Source organism: Podarcis cretensis (genome assembly GCF_951804945.1).
Source record: "Podarcis cretensis genome assembly, chromosome: 12".
In the NCBI taxonomy this organism is placed as follows: Eukaryota; Metazoa; Chordata; class Lepidosauria; order Squamata; family Lacertidae; genus Podarcis; species Podarcis cretensis.
In genome coordinates, this window is record NC_137181.1 from 59,749,579 (window position 1) to 59,776,444 (window position 26,866).

General features: G+C 43.3%; 1 protein-coding gene across 6 annotated transcripts in view; it reads left to right on the plus strand.

The window, feature by feature from the left end:
* HECW1 (HECT, C2 and WW domain containing E3 ubiquitin protein ligase 1) overlaps positions 1 to 26,866 on the plus strand; it is a 199,079-nt gene that overhangs the window by 151,820 nt on the left and 20,393 nt on the right. For all 6 annotated transcript variants that reach the window (XM_079947509.1, XM_079947508.1, XM_079947511.1 and 3 more), the window contains 10 exons: positions 14 to 135; positions 3,747 to 3,932; positions 4,913 to 5,047; positions 7,773 to 7,878; positions 9,500 to 9,596; positions 12,053 to 12,136; positions 14,145 to 14,254; positions 14,852 to 14,972; positions 19,244 to 19,357; positions 19,990 to 20,142. In XM_079947509.1, coding sequence (XP_079803635.1) covers positions 14 to 135; positions 3,747 to 3,932; positions 4,913 to 5,047; positions 7,773 to 7,878; positions 9,500 to 9,596; positions 12,053 to 12,136; positions 14,145 to 14,254; positions 14,852 to 14,972; positions 19,244 to 19,357; positions 19,990 to 20,142 — 1,228 coding nt within the window. The remainder of the gene's footprint in view (positions 1 to 13; positions 136 to 3,746; positions 3,933 to 4,912; positions 5,048 to 7,772; positions 7,879 to 9,499; positions 9,597 to 12,052; positions 12,137 to 14,144; positions 14,255 to 14,851; positions 14,973 to 19,243; positions 19,358 to 19,989; positions 20,143 to 26,866) is intronic.

Below are 26,866 nucleotides of genomic sequence, written 5' to 3' on the forward strand. Positions count from 1 at the left end.
TTTTTATTTTCAGAAATTAGAAGAGAAGTACCTGTTTCACCTGTGAATTCTCAAAAAATCACTTTGTTGCTGCAGTCTCCAGCTGTAAAGTTCATCACCAACCCTGAGTTTTTCACGGTGCTGCATGCAAACTATGTAAGTGCTTGACCCTCATTTATCTTGCAAATTGCTGATATACTTTGATAGCAGCATCCAGGTGGCACTTCAGTTCTCTCTCTGCAATTGAGAATGTGTGAGAAAGAATGAAGGTGATCGGAGAAACTACGCAAAAGCCAGAATTGCGGGAAAAGAACTGAATTCTAGGGAAGAAAATACAATTATCCAAGTGATAAATTCATCCCCACTTGAATTTGTTCACCTGGATGGTCATGCAGAAGAAATTTGGCTTTGCAGCAATCCAGCAGCATGGTTTGCAAAAACCCCTCTACGTGTGCCTCCTTTTTGAAAAAGGAGCATTTGGTGGTTTGCAAATGTATGATATCAAACCTTATCACTGAACATAAACTACAATAAGATGTTTAGTCATTGATCCACAACAGAGTATTGTTGAGTCATGCGTGTTCAAGGGGAATCATAATGCATAAAGGTATCTCTTCTCACTGCTAAGATATTTCAGAAGATGTTGGACAATTACTGTGCTCATCTGTTTCTGCCTTAATAGACCTGGATCTACATTATAATCCTTATGCAACATTTTGGTTAGCAAGGCCACTAGCTTGTCATATGTACAACTCATACTCTTCCCATTTCTCCATGCTAGAACATCCCTAACACATTCACACACAATCACTAAATCAGTATTTTACCAAACTCTAACAAGTATCTCAGAACAGAGGTTTTCAGATCCTGGAATGCCTTTTGAAAGCTTCACATCCTCAAGGAGAAAATCAGTAGTAGGAGACATACCTCCCCAAGAGAGAACTTGTGTGGCATTACTGATCTCCCACCCACCCAAAATGGTTTTTAAAAGCATAGTTCCATTTAAGTTTCTATACTTCATGACAGTGAATGAGGCTTCCACCCATTGCAGTGTTGAAAAGCTAACCCCCCCCCCTTTTTTTTTTTGTTCTGAAGGAAGCTTCCAAGTGATGAGGAAGTATCCTTGCAATGCTATCAGGGAGTTACTGTGACTTTATTGAATTGCATTAATTGTTTTGATGAATTTGTTGTTGTTTGTTTTATATGCTTTTGTGTTTGATATTATAGCAGTTGCAGTGCTTGCTGCTTTTTAAATGGTGTTGTGATTATTGTGAACCACTTTGAACTCAACATTTGTTGTTGGAAAAGCAGAATACAAATATTAAATCAATACATCTCAGCCCCTAAAACATGCAGCCAAATGGGAATGTTGTGTGTATTCTAGGTTGCTTGTTCATTCATGCAAGGCATTGTGGGGTTCAGCAGCTGGTTCGTGCCATAGATGAACTGACTATATGCCCTAGAATGCATCTGAGAATAGTGTGCACTATCCTGGGGGGTTTCTTGGTAGGCAAGTTGATGCAAAGAAGTTCCCCAGGAAGTTGAAAACTTGAAAACTGCACTGTCACAAGGCAAGAAAGTACAGTATGTATCAATTATCTCCACTCTTTTGGCAAATGCACACTTTCCCCTCATAATTGGCTAAGCAGAAACAAAATACAGTTTTAAAAATCATTTCAAGCTTTCTCTGAGAAGTATGTTGGAATGACTGGTAGAGCATAAGCAGTTTTCTTAAGATCCAGTTTTGGTTTGGTCAGGGGAGTCAAATACTACTCAGAAAGAAAACGTCTAAGATTAATCTGAATATTCCTCTTTGAACTTTTTGTGGCTTTCACTTTATATTAGTAGATCTTACATCAAAGCAGGTATCAAATTAATTTGAACAGAGCAACACCTTTTCTGTTACAGCAATGATTTCGATTCTGCCAAAGAAACCAGAATGACCTGCTGAAACATCTGTTAAGGCAGTCATACAAACTCCACTTATGTAAAAATAATATGCTACATAAATTTGGGCTTAATGTCGTTATAATATTTTAACCACAAACTCCAATTAAAATTTAGAAGCATTAATTATGGCCATAAAAATTGAATTGGAAAATATTATCCAGCAGCTGGAGCCGAAATGGAAAACAGATCTCTTCTTTACTTGAAGGCTTTAAAAAAACCTATGAAATTTTTGGTCTCTTTTAAGGTTTCAGAGAGCTACTAAAATGGTCAATGAGCTGGTGGTGGAATTCCAGAGTTTGTACTACTAAGTTTCTGTAATCCCAACCCCAAGCTAAATAGCAAGAACATTATCATATATTTCCAGAAATTAACGATCATTCACTGTGTGTGATCATAAATACTTAGCAAGTTACATGCGTGCTGGAGCAATGTGAGAGCCTCTTCCATGTGGCTACATGATATTTCACTGCAGCAATATCTGTAGGAAGGAACTGGAAGGTTGAGGCAAATGATATGATTCCTTCCCATGCCAATATCATAGGCCCTCCGGCAATCACTGCTTAGTTACCAGAGCCACATGGCTCTTTCTTACAGATGTTGCTACAGGGGCAAGGGACCCACTGAATCACAGGAGGATGTAGTGTTATGCATTCTGGATGGCTATAGTCTGACAACTAAGACCAACCATGTCTCAATTTGATCTGGAATAATCTTGGTACAGTAGTGCCTCGCAAGACGAAAAGAATCCGTTCCACGAGTCTCTTCGTCTAGCGGTTTTTTCGTCTTGCGAAGCAAGCCCATTGACGGCTTAGCGGATTAGCGCTATTAGCAGTTTAGCGGCTTTTAGCGGCTTAGTGGCTTAGTGGATAAGCGGATAAGCAGCTTAGAAAAAGGGGGGAAAGGGGAAAAAACCCGCAGGAACTCGCAAGACATTTTCGTCTTGCGAAGCAAGCCCATAGGAAATTCGTTTTGCGAAGCACCTACAAAACGGAAAACTCTTTCGTCTAGCGAGTTTTCCGTCTTGCGAGGCGTTCGTCTTGCGGGGCACCACTGTATTTGTGAACTTTCTTGCTGAGCATCTAAAGGCTCTTAATGCGGGTGGCGCTGTGGGTTAAACCACAGAGCCTAGGGTTTGCCGATCAGATGGTCGGCGGTTCGAATCCCTGCGACGGGGTGAGCTTCCGTGGCTCGGTCTCAGCTCCTGCCAACCAGCAGTTCGAAAGCACGAAGTACAAGTAGATAAATAAGTACCGCTCCGGCAGGAAGGTAAATGGCATTTCCGTGCACTGCTCTGGTTCGCCAGAAGCGGCTTAGTCATGCTGGCCACATGACCTGGAAACTGTACGCCAGATCCCTCAGCCAGTAAAGCGAGATGAGTGCCGCAACCCCAGAGTTGTCTGTGACTGGACCTAACGGTCAGGGATCCCTTAACCTTTTAATGTGGGAGAAGACATACAGGCAGCAACCATTTTAGGTGTGTCCAATGACAAGCAGGTCCTTTTGGACCTGGAAGAGGGATGGAATGGGGACAGGAAGGAATGGAACCCGCACATGAAATTACCATTGCCTGTATTAAATGCATATTCTTTGGGCCCTTTATTAAAAGACAAGCCTACCCTTCTGTAAATAACCAGACTTTGGAGTCTAGCAGCTCACAAGTCTCTTAAAAACAGTTACATGATTTACTATTTCAGACAAGAGAGTTTGGGGGGAGGGGGTTGGCTGTATGAGTCATACATATTCTGGAAAAGGTCATTAGAGGTGACACATTTGCAGTCATGAAATCTTTGTTTTCCCCTCCTGCTTTTTGTATCCAGAGTGCCTATCGAGTGTTTACCAACAGCACCTGCTTGAAGCATATGATTCTAAAGATCCGCAGAGATGCTCGGAATTTTGAGCGGTATCAGCACAACAGGGACCTGGTAAATTTCATCAACATGTTTGCTGACACACGGCTGGAGCTTCCCCGCGGCTGGGAGATCAAAACTGATCAGCAAGGCAAGGTACAATAATTTATACAATATTGAGTTCTCTGCAAATTTATATGACTTATTTTATGAGGTTGACCAAGAATGCCCAAGGTGTTGAAATGTATTAGCTTTGAAGTTTGTGCCTTATTCTCAGATGTCTCCTCCTGAGTCATTCAGTGGCATACACATTAATAGGCTAAGTATATGAATTTGGGGACCTGAATACATTTACAGGACACAACTGCCAGTGCTGGCTGTCTACATGCAATCAGGCGGCTAAGCAGTCACAAAGGACATGTGGACCACAAGCACCTCAGTCGGTGGAGGTGGTCCAAAGGGCTACAGTAAATGTGATAAGGTGTACCCCTGTAAGCCCCTGCGTGTGCTGCTAATAGAAAAGTTCACCTTCCCCATTGGGGTAGAAAAACAGCTAACACATAAATCACAAGCCACAGCACAAAGCTAGAAGAAGAAACACAGCATATAATAGAACACAAATGACTACACGTAACTTGCTACACGTAACACAGGTTCCCAGCACACACAGGGGCTTTTGCAACAATGCAACGGCCATGGGTGGGAATCAAAGCTGCGTGCAAGTGCAACAACTTGAGATGTACTTTTATGCATATGTTTGGTCTAACAACTTGAATGAGGTAATGATGTACCGTATATGGCAGGTGGAAATTGAAATGCTTTGTAAAAACTTATATATACCCCCCTCTTGCCACTAGGAGGGGGTCCAGACTTTGCAGAACATATCCCACTGGATCAATAAAGGGCTGGACTTTATCTCCTCCCGGCTGCTGAGTCTTATTGACAAGAAACTTAGGGGGTTTTATAGGGTTTGACCGCTTGCAACAAGTCCACACCTGAACATCTAATTGCTCAAATGGAAGAGCCAGGCAAGATGCCTTAGAGGACCATGCAGAATCCTGCTGAATACATTGTTTACTCTGGTTGCTTTATCAGTATTATAATCATTGTTCTTTTCCAACATTATTTTATTACAGTCCTTCTTTGTTGACCACAACAGCCGTGCTACTACTTTCATTGATCCCAGGATCCCACTTCAAAATGGCCGCCTACCCAATCATTTGACTCACAGACAGCATCTTCAGCGACTCCGCAGCTACAGTGCTGGAGAGGTATGTTTTCTTGCTCTAATTCATTAGGATTTCTGGATAAATGGGTATATTCACAACAAAGCAATTTCTTCGTGTTCACCTTGCTAGCTTTATAATTTGTAGGAAGTGGCTGGATATGTAATAAATTATTATTATATTGTGGCCTGAAACCTGGGGGGGGGGGGAGAGAGAATGATGATGAATTAGAATTCAGATACGTATACCCTATGAACTGAACCCCTATTCAGCCCATTCAATACTTGGTAGATACCAGGGGCAGGGCTACACTCACAGTCTAGTAAGAAAAGAAAAATTCCAGAAGATTAAATGATACGGATTAAGCCATATTGGGGAGGGGCCAAGAAGGCATATCGTAGTGGTAAAGAAAGACAGAGCTTCGCCAGCTATAAGTTGCCAGTGTGGTACAAAAAATAAATGACCTTATAAACATCTGCAGATATTAGCTTCAGCACGGCTATCAATACCTCTCGCAGCCTTCATATCTTGTAAAGTGATTAGAACAGATTTATATCTGCTTGTTTCCAAGCAATTCATTTGCTGGCTGTCAACAGCAGATTGTATCTTGGCTGTGAATCCTGGAAGACTTGCCCCCTGCCTTGCAGGCCTTTCCCACGAGGCCTGGGGAGGAGGGGCCCTGACTGACTCCAGCTACAAAAGCTGAGGCTGAGACTCTGGGATTGCAGTATAGTTTAAGAGTTTTTGGGGGGTGGAGGGTTGCGGGGTGAGTTGTTGCTATTATTGATTTTTTTTTTTTGTATCTTTACTTTTAGATCTTCTTATGATTTACGTGGCAATTGTTTAATTTGGTTGTGTACCTTTTGATGTTTTATTTATTGTTTATGACTACTTTTGTTATATTTGTAATGTACTTTTTCCATGTTGTAAGCCACCTTTAGCATGGAAAGGCAGCATACAAATAAAATGATGCATGCATGCATGTTTTTATTTGCAGCTCCCTGTCTTTAGGGTTGGTGCTGCCAGTCCACAGATTATACAGTTGCCTAGGTTTTCTGTAGAATGCACAACTTCAAGATGTGGGTCCTCCCAAAGGTTGCGCAGAGCTGCCTGCGCTCCCAGGCTCGGGTTCTGGGGCTGGGGACGGGGACGGGGGAAGCTCGGGCTTCCCCTGCCCCCAGCCCCGCAAGCTCCCAGAGCGATGCCAAATGTGCACTCAGCTTCGGCATCGCTCTGGCTCCCGTTCTGGGGGCTGGGGTCGGGGGAAGCTCGGGCTTCCCCCGCCCCAGTCCTGCGCCTGTGGGGGGAAAATAAATTTTTCCCCCTTTATTTCCCCCCCCCAAAAAAAATCTAGGTGCGTCCTATGGGACGGTGTGTCCTATAGGGCGAAAAATACGGTAGCTACTTTTTATAAATAGATAATTAATAAGAACTGGTGCTTTACTGTAATACAGAAATTGAATAGGTACACCTGAAACCTTGAATTTAACACCAACTCCTTGAATATGTGCATTTTCTTTTTGCAATAATTCTCAAATGCCGTAGATAATTATTAATATTTTTGATTTTGAAAAATCAGCTGTCTGAGGCTGAAAACCTGCACACAGAATGAGTAGCCCTGATCCAAATGGGAAGTCTATAGCTATTGAGGCTGTGGCTCCGATCTGGTGGAATACTCTGTCACAAGAGACTAGGGCCCTGTGGGACATCTTTCCGCAGGGCCTGCAAGACAGAGCTGTTCCACCAGGCCTTTGGCCAGGGCACAGCCTGACTCCCTCCTTCGGCAATCTTTACGGAGCTCAGGCACAATGGTTGCCATTGGTTTGATTTGAATTAATTTTATAAGGAATGATTTTAGAGTGTTGTGTTGTGTTGTACAGTTGTACTGTTTTATTGTTGTTAGCCGCCCTGAGCCCGGCTTCGGCTGGGGAGGGCGGGATATAAATAAAATTTATTATTATTATTATTATACATCCTCTTCAGAAAGCAGTCATACTTAAACAGCTGTTGGCAAGAGGGAGGAGCAGCTAAATTCAGCCCCTCTCCCTTTACCTCCCAACAGATGTTTGGTGAGATTACAGTTCTTTGAAAAGAATTTACTGCATACAGTCTTGTCTACTGGATAAAGGATAAGAGGTGAATGTCTGGTTGTTATGTATGTAGGTGGCTGGGAACACATGCATATTGTGTCTGCCTGGATTAGTATATGACTGGGATTTATGGGCAAGTAAAGCATAAGAACATAAGAAGAGCCTGCTAGATCAGGCCAGTAGCCCATCTAGTCCAGCGTCCTCTTCTCACAGATGCCTGTGAGAAACCCACAAGCAGGACCTCAGCAGAAAGAGCATATGCCTGTCTTGTGGCAGATCGTAGGCCTCATGGCTAGGAGCCACTGATGTGTATAGTGCAGGAGTGCAGCTAAACTCCGGTCATTAGTAACATTATCTTTCAATTAATAACATAATGGTACTCTTCATGTTTTCCAAATCCATCCAAAACCATCAAACACTTTTTCCTGTTCTACCTATAGTCCGACAGATAAACATTACTTGCCTGTAAGTACACACACAGAAAAACACCAACAACTATTTATGAAATCACACAAAGTATTTTACTAGCAACCCCTCAGTCAGTAGAGTGTGAGACTCTTAATCTCAGGGCAAATCACACCTCCCTCCCCCACACCTTGGGCAAAAGATTGTACAGGGTTGGACTAGATGATCCTTGAGGTCCCTTCCAACACTACAATTCTATGGTTCTATCCCTCTAGGCGTCGGAGGTCTCTCGAAACAGAGGATTTTCTCTGTTGACCAGGCCAGGCAACAGTCTTGTAACCGCAATTCGAAATCAGCACCATCATGAGTCTTTACCTCTGGGTATGTATGGCTGCTTTTCAATGAGTTTACATTGTAGCTCTTTATAAGTCTCTCCCCACAGGAAGAAAACAGCATTTTGCGTATTTTTTGTGTATTCTTGTTTTTCCATTGTGATCCTATGCAGAGGAAGAGAGGATGAATGGCTGAAACAAGTCTCTCAGCTCCATTGGAGTGGGTGGGTGCATCACATCTAGGTTTGCAGAGCAAAAGTAGGGGGCAGGAGAAGGATTGAGTACCCCCTCCTGCCTGCTGCTTTTCCACTTCAAATCATAGCTTCCCTCCTTCTTTGTTGCAGCTTTTCAGCATTCACTCAGGATCCTAGATCTACACCTTTTGGTGAGCGTTTACTTCAAGCCCTTTATACGCAAGTCACTTCGAACACATGATGAAGTGGGATAAAAGGGCTTTGAATAAATAAACTGCTCCCTTAGGTGAGGTAGCCTGGATGGCTCTAGGAATTTCCAGGTGTTATGTACTGAAGTTCTCACCCTGGGCCAGCAGGGGGATACTGTAGATAGTTTCTACTCAGGTCCATATATGCAAATAAGGGATCGAAAGTGACGTTCAGTGATTGGATAGTTACAGAAAGTTGTTACAATTACGTTGTACTGGAGCTCTATATAAGCAGGCTGGTTGAACCCTTCAGTTCACTTCTGTTCTGACCTGTGAATAAACAAGAGCTGTTTGGAGAATCACTGTGTCATCTGATATGTTCACCCACAACTTAACACCAGGCGTATTTTAAAACCCACCTCCCAAGAAGCAGGCCTTCTTCAGCTGAGCTTTCATTGGCTTGTATCTCTCCACTCCTTTACCTGTTAAACCTGCTTTCCTTCTCCAAGTGTCTTGGAGAAGAGCGAAAGGTTGCAGGAGGGAAGAGTTTCCTGAAGCCTAGAAATTGCCAAGGGACTGCCTGGTGGGTGGCAAATGATGTCAAAAGCATCATTTATTTACACAAGGGAATCCTAGGTTGGATTATAAATCCCTTATTTCCTGGGCAGAATGTCCATACGTAAATATTCCTATAGGGAATACTATATGCACTAGGAAGTGACTATTCTATTACAGTGATATATATGTATCTGTATTGTACATGTGTACGTGAAGGAGCGTCTCCACCCCCGTCGTTCATCCCAGACACAGAGGTCCAGCTCTGAGGGCCTTCTGGTGGTTCCCTTACTGCAAGAAGTGAAGCTTGGTAGTCTCACCCACCCTGTGGATTGCCCTGCTGGCAGATGTCAAAGAGTTAAACAACCATATAATTTTTTGTAGACTTTTGAAGGCAGCCTTGCTTTAGGAAGTTTTTAATGTTTAATGTTTTATTATGCTTTTGTATATACTGGAAGCTGCCCAGAGTGGATGGGGCAACCCAGTCAGATGGGCGGGTTGATGGTGGTGGTGGTGGTGGGTGGGTGGGTGGGTGTTCTGCCTTGAATCCTGATAAGCAGTGTATCTTTTAAAATAGGTTTCATTATTTGTTAAACAAAATTTATTTACTTACTTTACATGTTACCTTTTCTACCAAGGCACCCAAGTGCTTTAATGTTTAAAAATGCAAAAACAACAGAATAAGTCTTTAACTGAAATTTCTATAATATTTGTGTTCTTTCCCCCGATCCAGCATACAATGATAAAATTGTTGCATTTCTACGCCAGCCCAACATCTTTGAAATGCTGCAGGAGCGTCAGCCAAGTTTGGCAAGAAATCATGCACTCAGGTACAGCTTTCTGTAGTTAAATTATTTAATTATTTTGTTGCATGTAAAATGCGAGGACCCATAGATTGGTGGTAGACTGTGCTTTACATGCACAAGGTCACAGATTCATTCACTGGCGTCTCCAGTTTAAGCAAGATCTCTGCTATATATAAAGTATCTATATGGAGAATATTGTTGACTACTAATACAGATATTTTAGCAGCAAAGCATTATGTGCTGAAAAGCAGATTGTAAGCAATGCTTATAACAGCAGAATAACCCCTAGTCATGCGTAGTCTAATAAACCTCTTGTTCCAGTGTATAAATATAATTAAAAAAACCCTGGATACTTGAGTCACAACCTGGATACTTGAGCCAAACACAGCCCAACAGCCACATATTATGGTTGGGGCAAGGTGATTAATTATTATCATTTTTATTATTTATTATATTTCTATACCACCCTTCATCCGAGGATCACAGGGCGGTTTACTGTATAAAAACAGAAAATACATAAAATAAAAACAAAACAGTAACTCCCCCCCCCCCAAGTTTAAAAGGCCATAGATTGTTTAATTAGCCAAAGGCCTGGGGAAAGAGGAGTGGCAGCTTCAGTTTGTTGGCTCTTATCCAGTCCATTACTAAGGCAAGACAATGGTCCAGCACATCTACTGCCACAGATGCAGATGAAAAGGAAAAGTAGAGCTTTGTGTCATCAGCATATTGCTGACAACATACTCCAACAACCCAGATGACTCCACTCAGTGTTTCATGAAGATGTTGAACAGATAGAGTTGAGCCCTGTGGAACCCCAGATTGAAGGCTCCATGGGGCTGAAAAGCACCCCCCAAGCATCACTCTCTGGAAACGACCATCCAAGTAGGACCAGAACCACCACAAAAGGGTGCCACCTACCCCTAACTCAGACAACCGCTCCAGAAGGATACTGTGGTTGATGGTATTGAATGCCATTGAGAAGTTGATGAGAATTAACAAGGACACATTTTCCCTGTCTCTCTCCTGACATAGATCATCCTACAGGGCAACCAAAGCAGTTTCTGTGCCAAAACCGGGCCTAAGCTCCCAACTGAAATGGATCTAGCAAACCAGTTTCCTCCAATAGAACCTTAACACACACACACAACCTCAGAAACTCCATTGTTGCTGTCCTAGACAGGCAGCAAAAGCAGGAGGTTTATTGAATGGGCTCTCACATGCACATGGTGGAATGAATTGCGATTTTCAGGGAGAACCTGAGCTGATGGAAGTAGCATTACTTAACTGTCACCTGTCAAGGATGTTAATTTTTGCAAACTCCACTGTGGTCTAGGCTATCAATAAATTCTGTTTTATTACGAATATAACAGAGAATATCCAGATTTTCGTAGTGAGATTTTTTCCCCACCCCTGCCCAATTTTCTTCACCACCACCCCAATCTCTCATTTTTTTTCTAGCCTTGCTTGCCAATTTGTCTTATTTAGTTCTGAAGACTAGTCAAAAGAGACAACAAGGAATTATGCTTCGCCTTTCTTCCACTCACTGCTCTTCCACTAGCTCATCCCCCACCACCACCACCATGGGGGAAAATGTATGTTAGACCCTTGTATCTCAGATAAACAAAGGTCTAGAAACCCAGTAGGAGTAAAAACTGTCGGCAGAGGGAGAGCTCTTGCAGGAGAGTTAGGCACTCTCTCTCTCCAATGCATGCTGCTTTCCCTCTGCAAATCACTCTTCCTATTTCAGAACTGGGAAATTGGCTGCTAAGCTAACATTACATGCAATTGCAACATTAAAAGGTGGACCCTCGGTGATTGCTATTTTGGATACACAATTTTGCTTCAGAAAAAGAAATGAGCCTTATCATCCCCTTGAGATTGCCAGGCTACAGGTGGCAGAGAAGGGGGAAAGCCATGACACACAGAAATATGCCTACTTTCCCCCATTTCTGTGCCCTCCTGTGTCTCCCTGCCACCACCAGTACTGTGAAATTCCATACACGACTTCCAGGTTTTGCAAAGCTTTCTACTCCTGTTGCCCCTTCTTTCCTTTTCCTCAAGTATCTTTCTTTTTCCTTTACACTTCCTTCAGATTCTTCTTTTTCAACCCCTTTCTCACTCTGTACCTCCTCTTTAGCCTTTGAGCATCTTGTCTCCTTACTTCCTTGGGTTTCCTCCCCATTCTTCAGCCTTCTTTGAAATGTTTCTCACATTTATCTCTAATACTCACGTGAGGTTTTAATTTCAGACAATCTGACATCATTCCCTTCTCTGACACATTCTGGACTGCAAAGAAAATCCAATGGAATATAAATTGATTTCACTCAAGACATTGATTATAGGAATCAGAGTATTTCCCAGCACTAGCTATTTTTATATTGGCTTTTTGGAGAGAAACAGAATTGGTGTTGCAGAAACAAGGTACATCTATGTTTCCCTTAGTCCCATTGCAACTTCCTTCTGTGTTGTTCACTTTACAGGGAAAAGATCCACTACATTCGGACAGAAGGTACACATGGGCTTGAGAAGTTGTCCTGTGATGCAGATTTAGTAATACTACTGAGGTAATAAAATTGGCAATAACTGTTATACTTTTCATCCTGCTTCTAAGCAGGTCCCTTCCAGCTGCTTCCCAGCAAGACACACCCCTAACCCGGGGGAATTTCTATGCATGTATCACGCACAATTGAGAGAATATCAATGCTGAGTTCCTTGTAAGAGAGGCAAGAACATCTCTAGAATTAATGCAACTTGTAAATTGGCTTTTAAAAAATCTAGTCCTACCTCAGATAAAATGAAAATATTGGCAAAAGTATGTCTGTATTTCATACTTCTAGGTTATTGTAGCCAATATTAGTCATACTCTGAGCAGTGCCGTTGAAATAAATAACATCTACTCTTGAGTATTACTCAGTTGGCTATCAACTGATGTCCTCCTTTGATAGTTTTCTGATATAAAAAGGCTTCTCTTGTCCAGTTTTTAGACCTAAGCAGGTGGCGCTGTGGGTTAAAGCCTCAGCGCCTAGGACTTGCCGATCGAAAGGTCGGCGGTTCGAATCCCTGCGGCGGGGTGCGCTCCCGCTGCTCGGTCCCAGCGCCTGCCAACCTAGCAGTTCGAAAGCACCTCCGGGTGCAAGTAGATAAATAGGGACCGCTTACCAGCGGGAAGGTAAACGGCGTTTCCGTGTGCGGCTCTGGCTCGCAAGAGCAGCGATGCCACGCTGGCCACGTGACCCAGAAGTGTCTCCGGACAGCGCTGGCCCCTGGCCTCTTAAGTGAGATGGGCGCACAACCCCAGAGTCTGTCAAGACTGGCCCGTATGGGCAGGGGTACCTTTACCTTTACCTTTATGGGGCAGCCTGGGACGCAGGTGGCGCTGTGGGTTAAAGCCTCAGCGCCTAGGGCTTGCCAATCGAAAGGTCGCGGTTCGAATCCCTGCGGCGGGGTGCGCTCCCGCTGCTCGGTCCCAGCGCCTGCCAACCTAGCAGTTCGAAAGCACCTCCGGGTGCAAGTAGATAAATAGGGACCGCTTACCAGCGGGAAGGTAAACGGCGTTTCCGTGTGCGGCTCTGGCTCTGGCCAGAGCAGCGATGTCACGCTGGCCACGTGACCCGGAAGTGTCTCCGGACAGCGCTGGCCCCTGGCCTCTTAAGTGAGATGGGCGCACAACCCCAGAGTCTGTCAAGACTGGCCCGTACGGGCAGGGGTACCTTTACCTTTTTATGGGGCAGCCTGGAGCCTATGCCCAACTCACGGAAAAGGATAGACTGAAAAAGCTAGGTCTAAGGGAACCTCAATCATCTCATGACAGTTCAGGGAATGGGGCTCTGGAATTATTTATTGTTTGTAGAGCTGACTGAGTAGGAGGAGGAAGTGTGGCAGCACCGACACTTTAGAACGCCCTGCCTACTGATATCAAGGCAGGTGTTTTCACTGTATTCTTTTTGATGCCTGCTGGAGACATTCTTATTTGGTTTAGAAAGTTTGTGTGCGTTTTAATCTGTATTGGTCTATTTTATTGTGGTTTTAACTGTATTTTTTAAATTGTATTTGTAATTTTTTTAAGTGATAATTTTATTGTTTAATCTTTTTTGAGGCTATTTCCTACAGATTGCGGTTGAATCCTGACAAGACAGAAGTACTGTTTTGGGGGGACAGGGGGGGACAGCTGTGGGGGACTCCATGGTCCTGAATGGGGTAACCGTGCCCCTAAAGGACCAGGTGCGCAGCCTGGGAGTCATTTTGGACTCACAGTTGTCCATGGAAGCGCAGGTCAATTCTGTGTCCAGGGCAGCTGTCTGCCAGCTCCATCTGGTACGCAGGCTAAGACCCTATCTGCCCACGGACTGTCTCGCCAGAGTGGTCTGCTTGTTTTGGGGAAGTGACTGCTCAGGGCTGGAGGGGATTTGAAACACTAACAACAGATTTTAATCAATAGAATGCTCCCTATTAAAACATAACAAAGTCGTGGACAAATTAATTATTGTAGTTCACAGATTGCCCAATCTCCATATCTGTGTGCATTTGTCACAAGCAAATGAACCAAGCTTCTCCTATTTCTCACCTTGTCAGCCTTTTTGAAGAAGACGTTATGTCTTACATCCCTCTTCAAGCAGCTTTCCATCCTGGCTACAGCTTTTCTCCTCGCTGTTCCCCCTGCTCATCACCTCAGAATTCTCCAGGTACAGCACTGGGAAATAATATTATCTGGTCAGATGCTTGTTTCTTGTTTCTCAAAATGTTTTGTGTGATAGAAGAAAGGGGAGGGGGCTACCATGTTGTCTCCCCCTCCCCTTAAGTGGCTATATTTTTATTTCAAGATATGTTGATAGAATTATGTAAACAGAGAATAAAAGTACTTTTGAAGCAATGGAGTGGGGGAGATTCAGCGGGCATTCCATTTCATGTGTCCCTTTGGGTGCAAAAAAGCAGATATTCCCCCCACCCACCCACCCACCCACTTTGTATCTCTACAGGGCAGATACATGAACGATAAATGTACTGCACCCCTCCCCAACCACATCTAGTTTGGCCCTAAAAATCTTAAGGAAACTAACATGGTGAGTATTCTGATGGAAAGAAATCCTTTTGAAGCCCTCCGACAGTCGCACATGCTCCCCTAGGCAATTGCGTGTCAGCTTCCAAACATTTGAAACAGGCCACATGTTGTCCCTGTGAAATAAATGTGTAAGGTGCCTTAGCAAATGTTCGTTGAAAACATTGCTTGTATGAAGTTGCAACGCTTCTTTAAATGCTGTCTTCTGTTTTCCCCTCCTAAGGCTTACAGCGGGCCAGTGCAAGAGCCCCCTCTCCTTACAGGAGAGATTTTGAAGCCAAGCTTCGCAACTTTTACCGAAAACTAGAAGCCAAAGGATTTGGTCAGGGACCAGGTAAAATTAAGTAAGTGTGTGTTATTGAACCCTTTCTATTATTTTCCTGAGGACAAGTAAAAAGGGGGGGAGGGGGCCCTGTTGGGAATGTTTACAGTTTATATGGCAGAGACAAATCAAGAACAGGAAACAAAGGAAAGCGCAAAATATGCAGCTTGTGATCTTTGAGAATTCAGAATGGGTAGGTTGGGGCATAGGAAGCAAGAAAAATCTCCCACTCATCATGTGTCATCTAGGGGGGAATACTAGTGGTGTGTTAATGGTATGTAGGTGATTTGTGGTCCATTGTTCTGAACGTAGGCAGTTCCTGATCACAAGAGATCACAGAGCCACTAGTTAACTGGGGTGAGGAAAGCAGGGAGGGCTTTCTAGCCCAACATACCAGACATCCTTCTTCCCTGGACAGTCCTGTTTCTGCAGCTGAAGCACATGTGCTAAGAGAAAATGCTGCTGCTGCTGCTGCTGCTGCTGCTGCTGCTGCCTTTTACTCAAAACATTCACTCAAAATTGTGCAACCGGGCAAGATTTCTAATCCATAAAAAGTCTAATAACAAGTCCAGAAGTTAAATACATGTTGTATATAGATGCTGTGTATGTTGACTTTCATCGCTGATACTTGGACTAAACTAAAACATTACATGTAAGTAAGGAAAATTGATTGTGTTTAAAGCTGTTTCTCCCTGGGAGTAGCTCTATCCATGGAGACAGGATTTTCAGCATAAGAACATAAGAATAGTCTTTCAGATCAGGCAGTTCCCACAGCATCCATTTCTCCCATGCTTTCTAAGCATATGTCCAAGCAGTTTTCTGTTTGCCCTGCTACTTTCCGCAGGCAAACCCTCTCTTTAATGCTGAATTAGAACAAACATCAATCTGCCGAAAACTCAACTGACGTTTGCTACAGTTGAGCAGTAAAAGGAGGGTTTCCCTGGGGGAAAGTGGTGGGACAAGCAGAAGTTTGGATGAACCATCCCTGCTCCTGGGGGAGTGAGTTCCACAGTTTTAGTATGCAGTGGCAGAGGAAGGGGGGAGGAGCGGTCCACCCTGGGTGTGAAGAAGAACCTTCTTTTATCTGTCCTGAATCTTCCATAGAAGTGGAAGGTCTCCTGCAAGGTGTCAGGCAGTGTTCAATAATAAATACATTCCAGAGCCCCATAGAGAACACCCTGTTGGGAAAATGTTTATCTGAGTGTTTCTTGTTCTTTTAATTTTGATTTTATGTAATTGTTGCATGTCATATGTTCTAATGTAAACAAAGATATATCTCAATGCAACCATGTTAAGCAGTATAAAGATTAAAATGAATAAAAACTATGTTACCAAAAGAAAGAAAGAAAGAAAGCTCTGCTGGGGAGGAATAGTACTCAAAAGATGATAGGCATGAAAAGATTTAAACTCTCCTTCTCCCCGATTATTCAGTACAAATTGCCCCTCTCAAATCTGCTTTTCCCTATGAGAAAGGAGCTTTTGTGGCTTAAAGACATGCATTGCTTAACATGCTTTCTGAATATTTTGAGATCTGACCTGTATAATTTTCTGATGCTGGGCTGTGCAATTCACATTCTGAGTGGTTTGGCAGCAGACTTGCCTATCTATACCCTTTTCCAAGGGATAGTCAGAAATATGCAATGCCTCAGCCTTGAAAGTTCAGCCTGGCTTCTGTCCCAAACCACTTTCATAGCTTTGAAAACTAAACAATTAAATCTAGATGAGTGTCATGGGCAGAATATGCTACCCTGAGCCAGGAGATGCCCTAGTTGCTGATTACTTGCTCATGCCATCGGATCTTGCTATGCAGGTTCAAGGGGAGAATCCAGAAAAGGGTAATGTTCCATTCCTAAAAGGGCTGCATTGATTGAAATATTATTGAACACTTGAGTGCTTCTATTGAAGGGGAGCTGAAAAGAATGTGAAATTAGACCATTCCAATTCTGTATTTTAAAATAAGCATTTCCTATACATGTCAAATTATTTGGATACTTTTCTAAAACCTTTCTCCTTATCTAATACATTTATATGTTGAAGGTTGTAGGCATACTATGGGACATGTTCAGGCATTGCAATCTGGGAAGACATTTCAGCTTGATATGATATGAATATTAAAGAATCTTGCATACCTCTGTTATCAGCTGAAACACTGTACTTATTCTGGAGCCATGGTGGTTTGAAAAGAGCCAGTGTGGTGTAGTGGTTAGAGTGCTGGACTAGGACCTGGCAGACCAGGGTTCAAATCACCCACTCGGCCATAAAGTTCACTGAGTGACCTTGACTCCAGTCACTGCCTCTTGGCTTAACCTACCTCACAGGGTTGTTGTTGTGATTAAATAATGAGGGGGGGGGCAACCATGTATGCCAGCTTGAGCTCCTTGGTCAAAAAAAGGTAGGATGCGAATGCAATAAATGATAAAATCAATATCAGTCGCCTAAAGGCCCCCTTCTACAGTAGGTGCTGGCACAGCCCCTCATAATCAGGTGGTCTAATGAAAAGCCCAACATACAAAGCCCATACGCCTCAACATTCCTCAGATGAAAATGGGGACACTTCTCAATCCCTCCTTGACCCCCTTGACCCCCACCCCTGAGCATTTCCTAGCAGAAGAAGGGTGGGTGTCACCACTACTACTCAAATGGGACACAGCACACACCCCACCATCCTGAGAAAATTCTTTAATCCCAATCTTATTTTATTATTTGGTAGATTTACAAAAAGAAAAACATACACCAATGAATAAAATTTAGAAAGCAGCAGGGTTAAATGCAGACACACAAAGCATAATAAAGACTCCTTATGCTCCGCTCTGCTCCCCCTTCTTTTCTTTAAAAAAATATATTTTAGGTTTCAAAAGTTTACAAATTTGATACATATTTTCCCAATTCACATTCATTTCAGATTTGACTTCCCCTCCACCGCTCCATTGTTTTCCCTTATTTTCTAAAATTGCTGCATATTATGATTATTCTATGTGATATATATTATCCAGCACATATTTTACTGCTGTACTTCATTCAGATCCGACCTGCATCTTTACATGTTTACAATAATTCTTTAAATATTCAACAAAGGGTTTCCAGTACTCCTTATAGTCTGCATCTTCTTGATCTCTATTTGTTATAGATTTGCTAAATAGGCATATTCAGTCAGTTTTGACTGCCACTCTTCTTTCGCTCTGCTCCCCCTTTCTTCCCACTCTGCTCTCTGCCTGCCCCTCAGAGCCAGAGCATCACCCAGGGCTGGGCCTTAGTGGTGGCAGCCTCTGCTTGGCAGCTCTCCTGCAGCCCCTGAGAGCTGCCCAAGGGAGGAGGCCAGCAGCAGCCATGGAGAGGCAACAGGATGCTCTCTCACAGCAGCTACTGCCACCATCGCTCAGGACAAGCGCTGGCTCATCCTCCTTCCCAAGCTTAGCACTGGTAGTGCTGGTAGGGGAATAGGGACATTCTGGCATTGAATCTGCAGCTGGGATGGCTTTCATAATTCCAGGAGTCTCCCTGGAAAATTGAGGCACTTGGAGGATATGGAGTCCCCCCCCCCAATGTCCTCATATGCCAATAAAACTAGGAATGAAACCAGCTGAAAATCTGTTCTGATATTTTGATCCCTGCTTCTGATGTTTACAGTTCTGTATGTTTTTTTAAGCCTCTTTAGGACCCAGATGTGGTGAAAAATGGGCCTTACTTTTTAAATATATAACATCAACCCAGGTGTGGTTATTAGCAGCTCTCTGGAGCAAGCACAGTGATATCAGTTTTATTTGGTCAGTGCTAATTTCCCCAAGCAAGACATACTCGCTTGTGAGCATAATTATACTAACTTTGTGGTATAATTCAAAATGGTCATAGCAGTGTGTCTGCATGCAATTATCTCCAGTAAATATCCTGATTAGTATTGATTATTCCCCACATTAGCATTTAGTATGTGTTTGTGTATGTGCGTGTAATTTGGTAAGCTTACCTTTAACTGTGAACTGAGTTGAATTTCTCCCCCACAATGAATTATGCAGAAAACTGCACACTTCTCACACACTTTACACATTGGTTCTCTGCAAAGAACTTTTGCTGTGACATCTGAATTGAGCCACTGTCTGCCCATTTTTATTCCCATGGAACTTTTTAATGATGAAAAATAATGGGTCAAATGGGTTTTTACTGTTTCATGTTTGTTGTTCACAAACTGATAAGGTATGATAATAACTATCTGTGACCAATGTTTACAAAATAATAATTTTAAAATTCCAGCAGTCCCAATTTTAACTTTTTGGCTGTCTTTCCTCTACCTCATTGTAGGTTAATAATAAGGCGCGACCACCTGCTGGAAGGCACTTTTAATCAGGTGATGGCTTATTCTCGGAAAGAGCTCCAAAGAAACAAACTCTACGTCACATTTGTTGGAGAGGAAGGGTAGGTCCTGAGAAGTCTGAACCCCTGATATGCTAAGCCCCATGGCTGAAACAAGTTTGTTTTCTGCAGTTCTGTATGCACTGAACTTCATATGAAATATGGCACCCAATACAGCTGGCACAGAATCAGAATTTTTTAAAAGTCCACTTTCTAGTGTTCATCATTCTAGACACATTGGAAGTAGTCAGCCCAATTCAGAAAACAGCAAAAGTGTTAGAGTTCCAGTGCATGCATGGTTCTTCTATGCCAGCAATAGCTCCCCTGTTTCTTCCTTTCCAATTACATAGTGGAAACAAACAAAATCTATACAGCTTTGTGGCAGTATCACTGCTTTAAACAAATTTTGGATTCAGGTTTTATGAATTGTGAAGCCATATAAATAGCCACAAATGGAAAGTTTACAGATTAATAGTTCTGAGTTCCCTGTTGTTTGTACTGTTTATTTAGAAACACAATGTTAAGTTGGATAGGGATACACTCCAGTACTTTATCTGAATAGATTTACAATCTACTCACAACACAGATTGAAAGTAATATGCACCTGCATAGGCTTGATTAGGAGACAACAGCACCCTGTGTCGTGAAACGTGTATGAATTGTAAAAGTGTTTGTCCTGTGTGGGTTTTTTCCAGCTTGGACTACAGCGGCCCGTCCCGAGAGTTCTTCTTCCTTTTGTCTCAGGAGCTCTTCAATCCATACTATGGCCTCTTTGAGTATTCAGCCAATGACACTTACACAGTACAGATCAGCCCCATGTCAGCATTTGTAGAAAACCACCTGGAATGGTAAGCCTCCTGTTTAGGTGCTATTTGTAAGAGTAATTTTAGTTTGTGGGGCATCGTATCCAATGAAATGGGTGTCGCAAGACACTAGACAGGTGCAAAGACTTGTGGGAAGCAGGCTGGACTCCCTCAGTTTTTCTTCCTGTCTAGACACAGACAGTACGTTCCTCCTGGCTCTCCTGTCTAAGCTAAGTTTTTTACTAGTTTCTGAACCCTCTTTTTTTCTTTAGATTTCCCTTTTCTTAAGCCATGGTTTCAGATCATGTTTTATTAACTTCTGCTTAGAACGAACCACAGTTCCCTGACCTATGAGTGTGTGTGTGTGTGTGTGTGTGTGTGTGTGTGTGTGTGTAATAGACATATAAAAATAACATGTACACCTAAACATCTTTGTATTTTCCACAAGCACCACAAGGTGGTGCTATGTTCAGGCCCTTTCCTTCCTGTTATACTTTTCAGTTCTTGTCATGGGTGAGGTTTCCTCTCCCCACAAAGTCTAAAAATCTTTCTGCAAAGCTCCTAAAAGCACCCCCCCAAAAAAAAAAAAAAAAGCTGCCCGATGAGGACTACCATGATTAGTGGGCAAAAAATGTTGACTGGCTGTTGTGGGGAGAAAGATGGGGTTTGCATTGAACCGAATGGCTAGAAACCAGAACAAGACATGGCAAGATTTTGTCGCAGGTCTCACTTGTTCCTTTTATTTCCAACGTTCAGGAGTGAGGGTTCATCCCTATGTACTGTAGCTGAAAAAGTACCATCTACTTACAAGAGGGAGATTTGCAGGGGGAGCCCAATATTTGCAGAAGTAGAAAAAAGCTTTAGGGGGAAACCCAAGGAGTGCCCCCCCCCCCAGGACTGAGTGTGCTCAGTGGCGATAGAGTGCTGACTGGCTGGGTGGGGGAGTGTCCCTCAAGCTGCTCTCATGCCCCATCAGTCCCTGCAATGTGTGTCTGCAGTGCCTAAACCACCAAAGTCGTAACGATTGCTATGAGATAGGCAAAGCCACAAGGCAAGAGCCAATTTTCCACATGACAAAATTTCTGCCTGGCCCCAAATACAGCGACCTACAATGTCCATAGCAAGGTCTAGAGCAGAATATAAGGGAGGGAGAAGTGGGAGATCCGGCAACAAAGTGGATGATAAGGTTGAGGGTGGCTCTTATATACCCCTGGAATGGACCCAAGCGAAACCTGCGGCCACAGTTGGGCCTGTGCCCTGGGCTTTGCCAGCCCCCTAGCCTGCTGGTGATAGCCTACCCACAAATTGGCCTATCAGCCACAGCCTTCAAGGTAGGCTGTAAGCCTCTGGTGGCCAATGGTTGCCGCCTGAAAGATGCCCTGTCGCCACATTGCATCAGGAGGGCAACACTGCTGGACGAGGTAAGGGCAAGCATACTTGTGGTGGTGGGGGGTCAGGACTAGAGGGGATCAAGGAATTCTGGACTGACTGCAGGTCCAGTCCTGCCAGTGACTCTCATTGCTCCCTCAACAATAGTAAGGCAACAGAAACAACCTTGCTCAACAATGCATAGCCATTGTGTAGGCACCTTTCTCAGTTCATGATAGGAAACTCCATGCAGGCACAACCGTGGAGCACAATTGTAAGCTATAGTGTATACATAATTTCAGGGCAAAGGGGCTTGTTCCACAATAAGAAGCTTTAGTGCAGGCAGGGAAAATTATTACGATCTGGTTAATGTTGAACATCAACAGTATTACTCATATGTAGGAAAGTGCCCTGGCCCTGCAAGCACAGAAGAACCCATAGCGTGCAGAAATCCGTTCTCTGCTTCCCTGTCACAGCCAATACTTGGTCCCATGCCAAGTGCTCACACGGCTACAGAAGGCTCAGGAGGGGTCTCCTTCTGTTCGTATCCTCACCCTACTTTTTGAGGTGATTCCTACTGCAATCCCACCTTCATTTTGGGGCAGGAAGGTCAAGAGGAATGGAGGACTTTGAGGGGCCCAGAAGGAAATCCCCTGGAGCCCATGAGATGGAGATTGTTGAACAGCAACCATGTGTTACAGAGCTGCAGGAGAGGTGGGGAGAGAGGAGGTGCTGCCAAGCAGCAATCTTCTTTCTTTTTAAAAAAGACTCAATTTTTTAAAAGCAGCCAGTGAGACAGAAATGAATATTTACAGAAAATTAACACCAGAAGCTAGCAGTGTTATCATTCTGGGACAGTATAACAGATTCATCCAGTGTTTTATCACAGTAGGCTATTAATCCTTCTCTGAACTTTATCATACTAGTCTGCTTTGTTGCAGAGATGAACAGGGAGCGCTTTTAAAAATAAAATTTTATTCCTGTTTACTGGCTGTACCTAAGAACTTTCCCAGGGAATTTACTATTTGTGGCATAAAAAGAATACAACATTGAATAACGTATCATTGAGAGAGTCTTTTGTCATTAAGGATGCAATGCTATGGCTGTTTTCCTGGGAGTAAGCTTTCAAAGTAGAGTTCTGTGGACTATTAAGGCCACAATACAAAGCACAGTTATCTGGGACCAAGTTCCACTGAATGTAATAAGATTCAGTTCTGATTAAACATGCATAGTACCAGGCTGTGCATCTGTGTAAACGGAATGGTCTGAAAGACTTGTGTACAATTGGCTGATGAAGGAGCACATAGGAAATTGTAAGTGCTGAAGGATTAGCATTATGGAAGAAAGGAAGCAGGTGTGAGCAGAGAACATTTTGGCTGGATTAAAGGTGTCAACAGGCAGTCACAGCTAAGTAGCATTTGTACTCATTAACCTTCCCTGCCCTTCGTTGCTCATTTTCCCTCTTGCCCCTGGTAGTTCAGGTGCTTGAGTAGTCAGCTTTTTAGTAGCTCTGCTCTTCTGCCTTTAAGAACAACCTTGCACACAGAAGCATTGCAGGGAAAGTTATTCCTCACTTGGTGATAAAATGATAGGGAAAACTTCACCTGCCGTATTTCTGCATGGCAGGCTGGATGTTGTTAGAGCTACTGTAGCAGAGCCACAGCGAGGGGCGGGCAGAGATTGGTAGTTGTCCTTGTAGGAGCTAGCAGGAGTGAAATACGAAGTAAGCCAGCAGCCAGAGAGCACCATGCCATCTATTTATTTTGCCTGGTGATAAAACTGCACTTTTGCCATTGACAGCAATAATAGTTGCAGAGTTTCTTCCTGCTTTAAGCAACACAACCTTTATGTATAAAGCTGCTAACTTACTGCAATTATGAACAGAAATAAGGGACGGGATCTACCTTAATACTGTAAACAGAAAGACCAGGATTGGTCCTCATAAATACATAAGAAGATCCCTCTTGGATCAGGTCAAGGGTTTCATTTAGTCCAGCCTCCTTTCCCCGCCCCACCCCCAACAGTGGTCATTCAGTTGCCCCAGGAAATCCTCAAACAAGATATGAAGGCAACAGCCATCCTGCATGGTTTGTCCAAAGTATCTGGTATTCAGGTATACTGCCTTTGGCCTTGGAGGTTTCATTTAGCTACAATATGTATTAGCCCCTGATAGACTTATCCTCTGTGAATTTTGCTTGTTATATGTGAGGATCATACATCTGGGTTTTTCACTGTGCATATATGTACCCAGGATATTATTCAACTTTCCAACATATATAGATGTACACACAGTGAAAATATAGATGCAGGATCGTCACTCATTGGGATTTACATATTATTATTATTATTATTATTATTATTATTATTTGATTACGTGTATCCCGCACATCTGGCAGCTCCCAACAGAATATTAAAAACACGATAAAATATCAAACATTAAAAACTTCCCTAAACAGGAGATTTATGTTTTCCTACAGTGCATCTGTAGGGAAATGCGGTAGTATGTGAACCAGTTCTTACATATCACATCCCTGCTCCCGATTTTCTTCTCCTTTTGCTAGAATTCACCTCCCCCAAACATTCCACTTGTATAGTTAGGAAGATAAACAAGAGTCAAGTTTAACTGAAGTATTTGCCCTCCAGGTAGGATTTGAATTAATTCTGTTTGCTCTTCTATATAAGTTTTATTTTACCTGAAAATCACACCTCACCAAACTATCTCATATTTCAATTCCTTGAGAGAAACATCTCATGTAGATTTTGTCAAAAATTCATTATCCTTTTTAAATAATGCAGTGCATTTTTAAACTATTTCTATTTTAAAACTCCCTTTCAAAAGGAAATGCTTTATTTTAAAGTTTGCACAGGGACAAAGGCCCTGGTTTTGTGTTACTGGAACATCCAGTGAAAGGGCTGCTACCTTCTTTTTTAAGATTCCTGTGTCTTTAACAGCAGCATGGTAGTGAAAAAAATCACTAGGTAAGAGCTAGTGTGGTGCAGTGGTTAGAATGTCAGACTAAGACTTGGGAGACCAGGGTTCAAATCTCCACTCTGCCAGAAACTCTCTTGGTGGCTTTGGGTCAGCCTAACCTACCTCATAGGGTTGTTGTGAGGGAAGAACCTTTCACACTGTTTCTGGCATAAACATACTTTCTTTGCTTGTTAAATTGCTGCTTTATCTTATATGCATACTATATAGAGCTCATTCATATGTTATCAGCAGTGGTCTGCTGTGATGAAGCTGCCCCCACACCACTGCTAAGATGGTTAGCAGTAACACGGTTGTATGCATGGCACCCTCCACGCAAGCATCACCCTACCCAAGGGAACAACAGCGCAGGCGTGAGAAGCAACCACATCACTTTGCATGTGGCAATAGTGTGGGAGTGGCCCTGTCCAAGCAGCTCCAGTCCCTCTATAGGCTAATGGGTGCTTTCCAGTGTTGGACTGGAATACTTCGAACAGACCCATTGAAACATCAGACTTCCGGTTGGCGCCGGCGCTAATGGCGGCTCGCTCTCCGTTCTCCGGAGAGAGAGCTGCTCCGCGAGTTCGGGTCTGACCGCTACGGCGAAGCGGGGACCCCTAAAATCACAGGCGCGGAAGCCTGTGAGCAAGGAGACTCGGTGGGCATCGTTTGCGCCCCCTTTTACTGCGAAAGAGCCTTTTTAAAGGCTCCGGAGGAGCATCGGGGGAGCGCAGAGCTGAGAGTCGCTACCCAGCTCGTGGAGTGAAGCCGCATCGCCATTAGCGGAGAGCGCCGACTTCTTCCTGTTATTCGGACTGAAAGAGATTCCCGTGAGTAGGATTGGCAACCCTTTCGGGACTTTAAATTCAACTTCTTTTAAAATTTGGCCGAAAGTGGGGACGGTAAACAAAGGAAGTCTGCCTTCCCCAGATTGCATGACTGCTAAAGCAACGGACTTAATAAGCTGCAATTGACATCTTTTAAGGGAAATTTTTAAAAAAAAGGATTAACCCCAGCATTGACTTAAGTCCTCCCCCCTAGGGAGCAGGAACGGGGGGGGGGGTGAAAAAGAAAGGAAACCTGCAGGAAAACTTTTTAAGGGACAATCTACCGCAGACTCTATCTCTGGGAACGGACTGCCTGAGTGATACACTTTGACAGGGAGCTGTCAAAGACATTGCAAAGAGGAGACTTTATTTGCTACAATTTATTGAGATTTTGTAAAAATTATATGGTTGCAACTAAAAGACTGAGAGAAGTTTTTTAGTAACTTTTCCCTCTGAGGGCTTTTGGATTCATTGTTTCCTTGCTATATTGAAGGTCCCAGCTCCCTCTAGAGGGCTGGAAGTAACAGTTGCAACACGATTGTTAGTCACTGGCTTTTTCCATTCAAACCTGTTCCTGTGAGAACGACCTTGGGACATGAGCGGCCCTGGAGACGAGATAGCAACAAGATCCAAGTCTAAGGCAGCACATAAGAAAAGGGGCTCTTTATCAGGACTATTGCCAACAGGCCCAGGTGGACAGGAAAAGGGAATAAGTGCATTCATGGAGTCAGTGACGCAGGCATTATTGAAGATAAATGAATCTTTAGAAAGATTGAATAAACAGAGTACAGAAAATACCAAGCAATTGGCAGATCTAACGGCAAAATTGGAATTGAACACGAAGAGCGTAACGTCTAATACACAGATTATACAACAGTTGGTAGAGGAGAACGCCACAATAAGGAAAATTGCAGAAGAGGCTAAATCTACTGCGGAATCTACACAGGAAAATTTAGTTCCTGTTTGTAGGAGGCTTGACCAGCATGAGGCGACCCTTTCTTTATGGGACATGCAGCGTAAGGAGAAGAACTTAAGACTTAGGTTGGTTCCTGAGAGTGAGGGGGACAACCTAGTGGACTTTCTCACAAAAGAAATTTCAGACTTTTGGCAGGAAAATCTAGAGGGAACAGAATTTGAGATTACAACCGCCTTCAGATTGGGTAGAAGGCAAGGCAGGAAGATTCCAAGGGACTGCCTGATTACATTGAGGTCGAAAGAGGAGAGAGACAAGATACTTAGTTTGCATTACCAGAAAACACTCCAGATTCAAAACGTCTCTGTGCAAATCTACAGGGATATCCCAAAATATATTTTGGAGGTGAGAACTCAGTTCAAGACTCTGGTGGACCTGCTGAAGAAGAACAACATACCTTTCAGGTGGGAATTTCCACAGGGTTTGTCTTTCAACTTCCAAGGAAAGAAAGTCAAGATAAAGACTGTACAAGATAAAGAACAGTTCCTACACAAACACGGAGAGGACCTGGTGAAAGGGGTCCTCAACTCAACTGCAGATACAGACTTGGGGAATTTGACATTTGGACTCAAATCACCAACGGACGAAGAACAGCTGCAGGGTGCAGTTGGAGGTAACTAATTAACAATGTCT